The sequence below is a fragment of the Puccinia triticina genome, chromosome 8A (genome assembly GCF_026914185.1).
Source record: "Puccinia triticina chromosome 8A, complete sequence".
NCBI classification, from domain to species: Eukaryota; Fungi; Basidiomycota; class Pucciniomycetes; order Pucciniales; family Pucciniaceae; genus Puccinia; species Puccinia triticina.
In genome coordinates this window covers 4,961,926-4,972,087 of record NC_070565.1, presented here as the reverse complement: position 1 = coordinate 4,972,087, position 10,162 = coordinate 4,961,926, and the positions used below count along the sequence as shown (strand labels likewise).

The 10,162-nt window shown below is 46.1% G+C and overlaps 2 protein-coding genes across 2 annotated transcripts; both read left to right on the top strand.

Moving 5' to 3' along the window:
* Positions 1-262: 262 nt before the first annotated feature.
* Positions 263-2,545, top strand: PtA15_8A522 (uncharacterized protein; the record flags this gene model as incomplete). The annotated part of the gene is made up of 4 exons (XM_053171961.1): positions 263-332; positions 411-505; positions 2,028-2,252; positions 2,351-2,545. 4 exons carry the CDS (start codon positions 263-265, stop codon positions 2,543-2,545), a joined length of 585 nt encoding a protein of 194 aa, XP_053023172.1.
* A 5,303-nt stretch (positions 2,546-7,848) lies between these two features.
* Positions 7,849-8,808, top strand: PtA15_8A521 (uncharacterized protein; the record flags this gene model as incomplete). Its single annotated transcript, XM_053171960.1, has 5 exons — positions 7,849-8,151; positions 8,225-8,405; positions 8,472-8,528; positions 8,596-8,681; positions 8,749-8,808. 5 exons carry the CDS (start codon positions 7,849-7,851, stop codon positions 8,806-8,808), a joined length of 687 nt encoding a protein of 228 aa, XP_053023171.1.
* Positions 8,809-10,162: the final 1,354 nt, after the last annotated feature.

Here is a 10,162-nt window from a genome sequence, read left to right as displayed (position 1 = left end):
AAACTGTACGCCCGTCGTCCGTACCTTGCCCAAATAACCTAACAGAATGGGTATGTAAACCCACAACTGGCCTAATTGTTGCTTGTGCCAAGCCCAATGCTGACCCTGCCTTGTTGCCCTTTCCCATGTCAACCTGTGGGCGCGCAGTGCACATTTTCCATCAATTTCCCTCGCTTGGCTGACCCACCTCTGAGTCCAACCACTACCTCCAGAAGCAAAATAATGAGTGTCACCTTGCAAGCCACTGGCTCCCAAAACTATCATGATTCCCATAACACTAGATTTCCAAATCACCGGGGGTTACAGCAAACCCTTGATCGGTAAATTAGCTGGTAAGTTTGTATTTTGGGAGCCGGCATTTATTGGCGGATGAGCTTATCCTTGTTACATTTGCAACATCAAAATAACAGCGCCTGAGCCGCGCAGAACACTACCCGTTGGCCGCACATTTCAATCCCATGCCGCTTGGGTCCTGAGCAAATGGACTCTAGCCGAACATAAAGCTGTCCGGCGGCGCATCCGATCGACCTGAGCAGGCGGACGGGGTGGGTCTCAAGGAAGCCGGGGCGGACCTCGCATCATCCAGTGGGCTCCCTCAACTGACTGTGAAACTCCATAAAATATTATGTGTCCTATGGGAGTTGAACCCATGTCTCTTATATCCATGTCAAGTGTACTAACCACTGTACTAAGGACGCTTGGATATGAATGGCTGCAGGTGGGTTAAGGAACATCCACTGGTGTCACATGAAGATCCCTAATTGAGGGTAAGACCTGTAAATGACAGGTCATGAATGAGTGACACCAGCAGGTATGATAAAGCTAAGAGTAGCAGGACCACAACCTGACAGCCCCCCGTTCTATGAAAGGGGTTTATCATACCAAGACTCCATAATATCCTAGGTATCACGCAGTAGCGCTGGGCTCATAACCTGTAAAACTCCATAAAATATTATGTGTCCTATGGGAGTTGAAACCATGTCTCTTATATCCATGTCAAGTGTACTAACCACTGTACTAACACTGCGGGCATCTCGCTTTCGCTGCGGGCCACAGCGACATCATGACGCTGCATATCAGAATGCAGCGTCAGCTGCAGCGACATCTGGCCGGCTGATTTGCCTTTGGACAGCCGGCCACCAATACATACATAACAACCTCTTGATGACCGGTCCTTGTGCCGGCCATCAAGAGGATTACACACTCCTCTCACTCCTCTTGGTGACCAGCTCATGGACCGGTAATTGGGAGGAGTCCACACTCCTCTTGATGCCAGCACACACCGGCGTCAAGAGGAGTACAGACACCTCTTGATGGCCGGCACAACGACCGGTCACCGAGAGGAGTACGCACTCCTCTCAATGGCTGGCCCAAGGCCCGGTCATTGGGAGGAGTACATACACACTTCCCTTGATGGACGGCACAGACCGGGCATCGAGGTGCATGTACTCCTCTCGACGCCGGCCTGTCTTGGCATTGAGAGGAGTATGTATTCCTCCTCCCGATGACCGGTCCTTGTGCTGATCATTGAGAGGAGTGTGGACTCCTCCTCCCAATGACCAGTTGTTATGCTGGTCATCGAGAGGAGTGTGGACAACTCTCAACGGCTGGCACAAGGACTCCTCCTGATGGCCGGTCCTTGGGCCAGCCATCGAGAGGAGTGCGTACTCCTCTTGGTGACCGGTTGTTGTGCTGGCCATCGAGAGGTGCGTTGTGTGTACATACCCCGGTGGCCGGCTGATGGACAGCCGGCCAAGTGTTGCTGCAATACTTGCCGCGCGGGGGTCAAATCCCCACTGAATCGTCAGATGTTGCTGCGGTCCGCAGCGACATCGAGATGCCTGCAGTGTAAGGACGCTTGGATATGAATGGCTGCAGGTGGGTTAAGGAACATCCACTGGTGTCACATGAAGATCCCTAATTGAGGGTAAGACCTGTAAATGACAGGTCATGAATGAGTGACACCAGCAGGTATGATAAAGCTAAGAGTAGCAGGACCACAACCTGACACTGACGGCCGAGAACAGCGGGCTGGTAGACCAGAGTCTGGGCCATCTGAGCTCAGCCCAGCCAATTGGGGGACGGTGGACGAGGCCGAGGACGACCCGTTCTCGGCGGCCAACTCGACGATGTCCAACACCTTGCCGCTGGCCGACCGGCCCAGCTTCAGCCGCTCTAATTCGCGCTCCCACACGCCTTTCGTCGGCCTGCTTTCGCCCGCTACCAGGTCGCCTGTCATCGGCCCCAGCTCTGTTGGTCCCCCCCCCCCCCCCCCCCCCCCCCCGACGAGGCTCCGGTCCAGCCTCTGGAGTCCGTTCTTGCGCCCCACCCGCCTTCGCTCCCGGACCAGCCCTTGCCTCCAGCAGCCCTCTTTGAAGGCTATCAGACCCAAACGGATAGCCGTCTGAGCCGCGCCAAAGGCTCCGACGAGATCGCCATCGGCGCCAACACCCTCCCCGAGGTGTCCAACTCCAAGGGCTTGGGATCTGGCGACACCTTCTCTTCCACCTCCGACGCAATTCTCCCCCGCCCTCGACCTCCCTGACCTGCTCGTCCCTGAGCCTGAAGGAACTAGAAGCTGCCAAGAACGGCTCAACTGATTATCTTGGTGATGAAGTGGATGATTGAGTCCGAAAGGAGCCTGAAAGAAGATACCTGCTTGAGCTCCATCCACGTGATTGGAAGGTAAGACCAAGTCTGGCTGATCTTGAACTTACTTTATCAAGGCTTATGTCTGATTTTTCCAACTTCCTCCGCTGTAGAACCAAGACCAATATGCTGTTTTAGGATTATCTTTGTTGCGTTGGAAAGCTACCCCTGATCAAATCAAGTGTGCTTACCGAAAGAAAGTCTCGCGCCATCATCCCAACAAGAAACCTGGACGAGCAGGCAACACAAACGATGACAGCTTTTGAAGTGCATTTCTAAAGGTGCCGTACAAATTTTCTTTTTTCTGTTATTTTTGAACCAACACCTACTCAAATCAGACCACTATACCAGCCTACGAGACATCATCAGACCCGGTGAAGTGCTGACAATTTGACTCAATCAATTTATAAGAAATTGATGATGGAGATTGAGGAGGTGAACGCAAGCCCTGGACCCTTTTTTCAGCTCTATTGCCTTGCGTTTGAACGAGAGGCTTGATTCAATATCAATCAACCTGTTCCTTTCATCGGCAAAATTAACAGCACTCGAGAGGAGTTCAAAAACTTGTATGACTTTTGGCTTAAGTTCGATAGCTGAAGCAGCTTTGAATGGAAGGATACAAACGCTAATGAAGGCTCTGACTTGTCAGTTGATCCTTTCATTAAACCGAATAACCAGGCCGGGTATTTGTGACTGAGTCCACCTCTGATCACTTCATTCCAATTCAGACAAGCTGAAAAGCAACAAATTGAAAACAAGAACCGGTCTGAGCGCGAACACCATAGGAAAGAAGACAACACAAGACAACGGAATCCTGTCAAGACGGCCTTGTCCCTCAATCTACGGATGAAACGATTCAAGATGGAGGAATGTTTGGCAAGAGAGGCAAAACGCAAGGGTCTCAATGCCTCGGCCACCACACCTCCAACCCTCTCTGCCAAACAGATCAAAGAAAAGGAGGAGGCCAAATTGAAAGCCAAACAAGAGGTGGAGAAAAAGAACAAGGCCGAAACTAGTGAAGTTGACACACACAATCTATGTTGCCTCGGGCCTCCATTACTGGACATTTGGCCAACCTCCCAATTGCACAGTTCCCGCTCCTGATCCAATGTAGAGTTTTTGTCTGACAGAAATAATGATAAAATCTTTGAAAGATATCAGATTTCAAGTAAACATTATGCAGCTAACAATTTGATCATAATGGTGCCTTTCATAACACATTAGTAATGATAAGTGTTAATCAAAATTTCCATGTATACTCTGATGAGCCTTTAATTGATGTATATTTGCTGGTTCTGTATTTCTTTCTCCTTCCACAAGATCCACTCAATCAACATTGACAAAAATCAGGAAAAACAAATTAAATTAAAGACAGTACCCTTCTAGCAGAATCTGAAAAATGGCTCAAGGTCTGCTGGAGTTGAAGTGAGATTCTCCTAAGGAATTGTCAAGTCATCTGTGACTTTGTTCTATGGGATGGTTAACACAGCAACACAGCAACAAAGAATTTTGAGTAGCTATATTAAATCCATAAAATCATGGGAGTGAATTAGATGATTATTGGAAGGAAAGTATACAATCAACAGTGGAGAAACAGGCTACTGTGATTCTGATGGAGTACAAAGATACTTAACCTCTCCTTTGAGTTTGATCAAGTATAACAGACACTCCAATATTCATTATTGATGTAACAAGTTTGCTACCATCATTTATAGGATCACACATGTTACAATTTCTATATGAAGATACAATTCAAATGATGGTTGGCTGTATTTCCAGTAGTCATGGGTAGGGTGTGCCAGCACAGATTAAGTAAGTGGAATTCTGAAGCAGGGATAAGGAGCATTGACATCAATTTACAAATTCTCTAGGAGGCAAAAACAAGGGAGTTGGCCATTGGATGTACCACACACCTGCAGCGGCAAAGCCGCCTTGGCCTCTAGTTGGATCCTTAAAGGGTCCAGTTGCTCACTTTGAGGCCAATTAGGCCTACTTTCCACCGGGCCAGATGCCGTATGTATACAGAAATCTGCCAACATCCAATTGGGTAGTGCCGGATTCCCCAGGTCTGGGTGGCATCCTTATTCTACATATATACTTCAAAAATCATTATAAAAATAATGAGCAGTGATGAAAAAAATACTACATAACACCAAAAAAATGACAAGAAGCAGGCCTTCATTTTCTGTGAAAAGTGGTTGGATGTGAACCACAAAGTGGCTACAGTGTGTGAGAATGGCAAAATAGAGGGTTTTTAGCCCAAATCAAAAAACTCATCATGCAGGAATTTTGACAGAAGGCATATGCCTCCACTGGTGTGGACAGCTCTGCTGCTTGCTCCTGCTCACTGGTGTGGAAAGCTCTGCTGCTTTCTCCTGTTTCCCGCCTGTGCAGACCGAGTTAGGTTGGGCTGACTCATGGTGAAACCAATGTGCTGCACAAAGCACAGCAAAGCGGTAAGCTAAGTGGTTTTTGGGAGCGCTGCGCTATGCTAACCGCTGATTAAAATCACTGTAAAAAACATTCAAGTTTCAGCGCGCTTAAACCAGCGGCCAATCAGTGGTAAACCAATGTGCTAATGCCCTTTTCAGCAGAAAATCTGCTGAAAACAGCGGCAGCGCAGCGGAAACCCCGCTGAATGATTGCCGGCCGCTTTTTCAGCGTCAGTGCGCTGATTTTTCTGCGCCCCAACATGGTTATAAGGAACGGGTGAGGTCTAATGGGGGGCGGAGGGGTGGTAGGGAGGTTGATTGGGTGAATGGTGATATAAATAGGGGGGTTCATGTAAGACTGATTTCGAAAATCAGCAACCAAAACCAGCAGATGCAGCTTTTGAAAATCATGAGAAAGCAAAAAGGTTTGGCTGGGCAGCTCCCCTTTGGAAGCAATCTGCAAGGCATAAACCTTACTCACAGGTGCATGAGCAGACAAAATCAGCATTGCTTTTTTTAAAACGTGAACCCTCATCCAATCAAAAAACTGGGTGTCAATGCGCTGCACCCCGCTGCTGCGGCGGCAGTAGTACTAGTCATTGCCTAGTGGGGTGGAGAAAAATGAGCGGTCAGCTGCAGCCAGCCATCCATCCTAACTTAACACAAGTCCCCCACTTCAGAGGGCCCTGGTACAGCCTGGGATGGCGCGAAGCGCCCTTGCGCAAAGCGTGACCTCCGAAGGAGGGACTTGGGACTAATGTCCACTTTTTGGCCTGAGGGTTTGAGGCCTTTTGGTGGGTGTTTTGTGCCATTCAAATTTTGACCCTGTTCCCAAAGGGCCCCAGGCATGCCCTTTGGATCATGAAACTCATCTCACTCTTCCCTATCTTTTGCCGCTACACAAGTCTCTGGGAGTCTAAGCGTTCTCCTCCCATGACCCTCCAAACTTATGGTCTTTGGGGTATTCTGGGCTGTATGACATATGTGGATTGAACTGACCTCGGAAAACAGTATGCTCATTCAATTCAATTCCACAGGATCCAAGCTCTCCGAGCTCTGGTCAATATGCCTCGGCCAATCCAGCTCATGCATCCAATCCTCATTATGAGGACATGGATATGAAGCCAAGATGGTGAGCTATCTTGACCCTTCAGGGCTTCATCAGAGGCTTGTCAGTTTTTGCTGTGTGGAGGACAAAAGGAAAAAAGGGCATAAAAAGCCACAAAAGCCCCAAACTCTCAGGCAAAAAGTATGACATAAGTCATAAGCCTCTCCTACAGAGAGTCTCTTTGGGACGTGCCCCCCCCCCCCCCCCCCCTCTGTTTGAGAGGCTTAGTTAGGTTAGCCATCCAGCGGTCTTTCCGCTGCGCTACATGCGCTTATTGCCAGCGCGCTTCTTTTGGCGCTGCTGTTGCTGATCAGCGGCAAGAATCAGCGGTAGATTGCTGAATTCAGCCTTAGAGCAGCAGTAGGAGCGGTGCACTTTACCCTGGGGCTAACATTGCAGATTTCCCCTGATATCCAACCCAAACCTGGCCTGAACCCGGCTGGGTTTGGCGGCCCATTGGCGGGCCCGCCCAATTGCCATCCCCTAAGGAGTCTGCCATTAAGAATGCAGGAACCAGACATACCCGCGGATATTGCACTATCCGACAATACTCGGAGGCTTGGGAACCTCGCATCTCAAATATCTGGTGCGATCCAAATTCCCTCACCAGATATCCCGGATTGTGTACCGGATATCCCTCGCGGGAAAGCGTTGAAGTGTATGCATACTGTCAAACTCAAGTCAGAAACAAACAAAAAAAGTACAAAAATAAAAATAAAAACATATTAAAACAATTGTAAATTCTATGTAAATTCTCTGGTTACGGGTTGGGATTTCATACGGATCCTTTTCTATCATTACGGATCATTGATAAGTTATTGTATGGTTGTTATAAAAACATGAAAAATGATGTCTAGAAATTCTCTCATTAAAATTTATTTTCATTCTTTATAAATACTATGAAGTGTTACGGCTTTGTTTGGAGCCAATATAAATGTAGGTGATATAATCATTGGTTAATTCAATGAAAACTACAAAATTCAACATAAAGCCTCCAAATATTTTTTCTAGGCAACCTACAATACTGGTCTCTTCAATTGTGAAGTCAGATTCAACTGATTCAGCCATATTCAGTACTGTAGTACCATTATATTGCTTTTGACCAAAACAAAGCAATATAATGGTATTATGGTGCTGAAGATGGCTGAATCAGTTAAATCTGACTTCATAGTTGATGAGACCAGTACTGTAGGTTTCCTACAAAAAAAAATTGGATTCTTTATGTTGAGTTTTGTATTTTTTATTGAATTTACAAATGATTATATCACCTATATTTATATTGGCTCCAAACGGGGCCTACGTTGTTTTCCTTTCCCTCAAGAGACTTATTTTGTTATCTTTGTTTATCCACATAGTAAAATAAAAGTAAAGTTTTAGTTTCGTCCAAAGGAAAAGGCCATAAAGTTTGGCGCGTTCTTTACACATACCGGTACGCGTAGGCCGAGCACTCCGGAATGAGTGACTTGCGACAAGTTCGAGCCTGGATTCTTTGTTGGGAAAGTTTCACCTCCAGTATTTCCACACTGCTCATGGGCTCAGTATGTGCATGTGCGACGTCGAACGAAGCCTCAGCTTTCGACAGTGAGCCTATTAAACCGGGACTGGGCGGCATCACATCTTGACTAGCAGCCCCCACTTTTTCTCGGACTGAAGATCAAAATGCGATTGCTCGATATATTTGCCGCTGGTATGGCCAGCCTATTAGTGGTCTCTGCTTTTACGACGCAAACCTCCTCGCCCTCGCCCTCCGAGCTTGTACGCAGACACCACGAGCATGGTACCTTTACGAATATTTACATAATGAGGCAAGGGCTGGATTACTCGAATGGCTCCCTTCCAGTTCACAACCCAGACGGTTCTGTCGCTTTCCTCTTTGATAAGGTCATGCGAGATTACAAAAACGGCATCTCCTCAACTGTGGTCATGAATCGAAATTCTAACCCTCTACTGCAGCTGAAGTCGGTAAGTTCGACTTCAGATCGCTTCCTGAAAACTGGCCTTGTTATCCAAACTCATTGTTTTATGCATACCACAGCAAGGCGATATTTGCAAGCGCAAATCTTACTATATCGAGCCTGACGTCGCCGGAGCAACCCATACTAGGGTGGAAATTGACCCAAGATTTTGGAAGGCTGACAGATGGTATTTCAGTTTTGTGGCGCCGAGCGGTGAACAATTTAGTTATGTGTTCAAGAGACACTATTGGGACAAGGGTGGTAGGTACCGCGCAGAACTTTCATAATTTTCTTTAACCAAACCGGCTGAATGATATTCCCTACTAGGTGAAATTTTCAGAGAGAGGAAAGGCGAAAATGACCAAGAAGTGGCTAAGCTCGAAAGTTAGTCTCATGTATCCTGATTATGCGAAGCCCAAAGCGATGATGAACTGATGATTCATCGAGTTAGATCAAGTTCGCTGGGAGCCGTGGCTGACCCCTAGATCGACAGGCACACATACTTATACTCTTTCTTGCACTGCTGATTCTCCCGTGGTACGTACGCTCAATCAAAATACCATTAAAGCAAAAATCACCTCTGAAACCCTTATTTTTTTAACAGGTAGGATTAGTTGCGCTGATGGGATTGATTATGACCCGAGTCCATGATTGCGGGCTTTAATGGCAACATGAATGTTTGCTTGATCCATTACAATTAATTTGTCACCATTTCCTCTTATTAGAGTTTTTTGGATACCTTGCTCAATGTACACATTTTTCAAATCTTATCTCAAGTTTCAAAGTGAATGGTTGATAAAAGTGTTAGGCTGATGCTTACTTAGCTATATACAAATCTACAAACCTATTTGACTGTTCTAATCGGGTTTTTCAAGTACATTTCCTCTACCCTGGTAGATGTGAAAGTTTGAACCTCAAGTCACCAGAGTTTTGGATGAATCTTGAGTGGTATCATTTCTCAGATCCACCTACACCTATTTATTGGGTGCTGAAAAATCTCAGTGCCTTTTATTCAAAAGTGCATGCAAGCCACATCATACTTTTCTCCTCAAACCTTCTTGATTCTTGGATGTCTTTGTGCAATTTGGTATTCAACTAGAGCACAAGGCAGCTTTGCCACTGCAAGGGCATCAGGCCCCTGTCAAATCTTGTTTCCTCCATAGAAACAGGTGCTCATTTTCAACTCTTCTAATCACCTTTTCCCTTGACAGGCTAGCCAGCATTTACAGCTGAAAATCCTATCAGGTCTGGCTAAGGCACTGCAGATCATCTTCCCCACCCTTTCTAGAGATCTGATTTTTTTACCCTGTACAGTGGGTAGACAATTGTATCCACCACACGTTTTTGGACTCTAGAACTATTCCAATTGGCCATCCGCATGGGTGGGGATTAGCGGGTCCGAGCTGTCAGAGGTTATGTGTTTAGGTGCCTATATGTTATGTGTTTGGCACCTAAACACATGAAGTTCATGCTTACAAGCATGATGAATGTGCAATTTGAGATTAGTCCCCGGATGCTCCAACAGCATAGTCTCACTAGCCATAAAGATGCGTTTCTGACTTGAGCTGATTTGCAGGATGAGAAAGAATATAACTAGAAATAAGGGAAACAAAAAGACATCATTCAAAAACTGAACCAATATTGAATTACATATGCACATGAGATGATACTTTAGGAACATATACTCATTAAAATTTAAATACTTCTTGAAAGCACAAGAGTAACTTGATCCACATACTCTTCTTCATTTGTATTATATTTTTCTGTTTGTGTCATACATAAACAATAGCTAAAAAGAACGTTATAAAGAGGCTTTCTCTCCCTTTCTAAGATCAATGTAATACACACGCACAAACTAACACGTTCTATAAGTAAAAGAGAAAGGAAGAAAAGAATATTGTCTGTACATGTGTGTGGATGATGGCTGAACTAAAGAGAAAGAGAGAGCACAAAGGAGGATGAGAGAGAAAGAGACGATCAACCAGAAGACGAAGAAACGACGACGCGACGAGAACAAA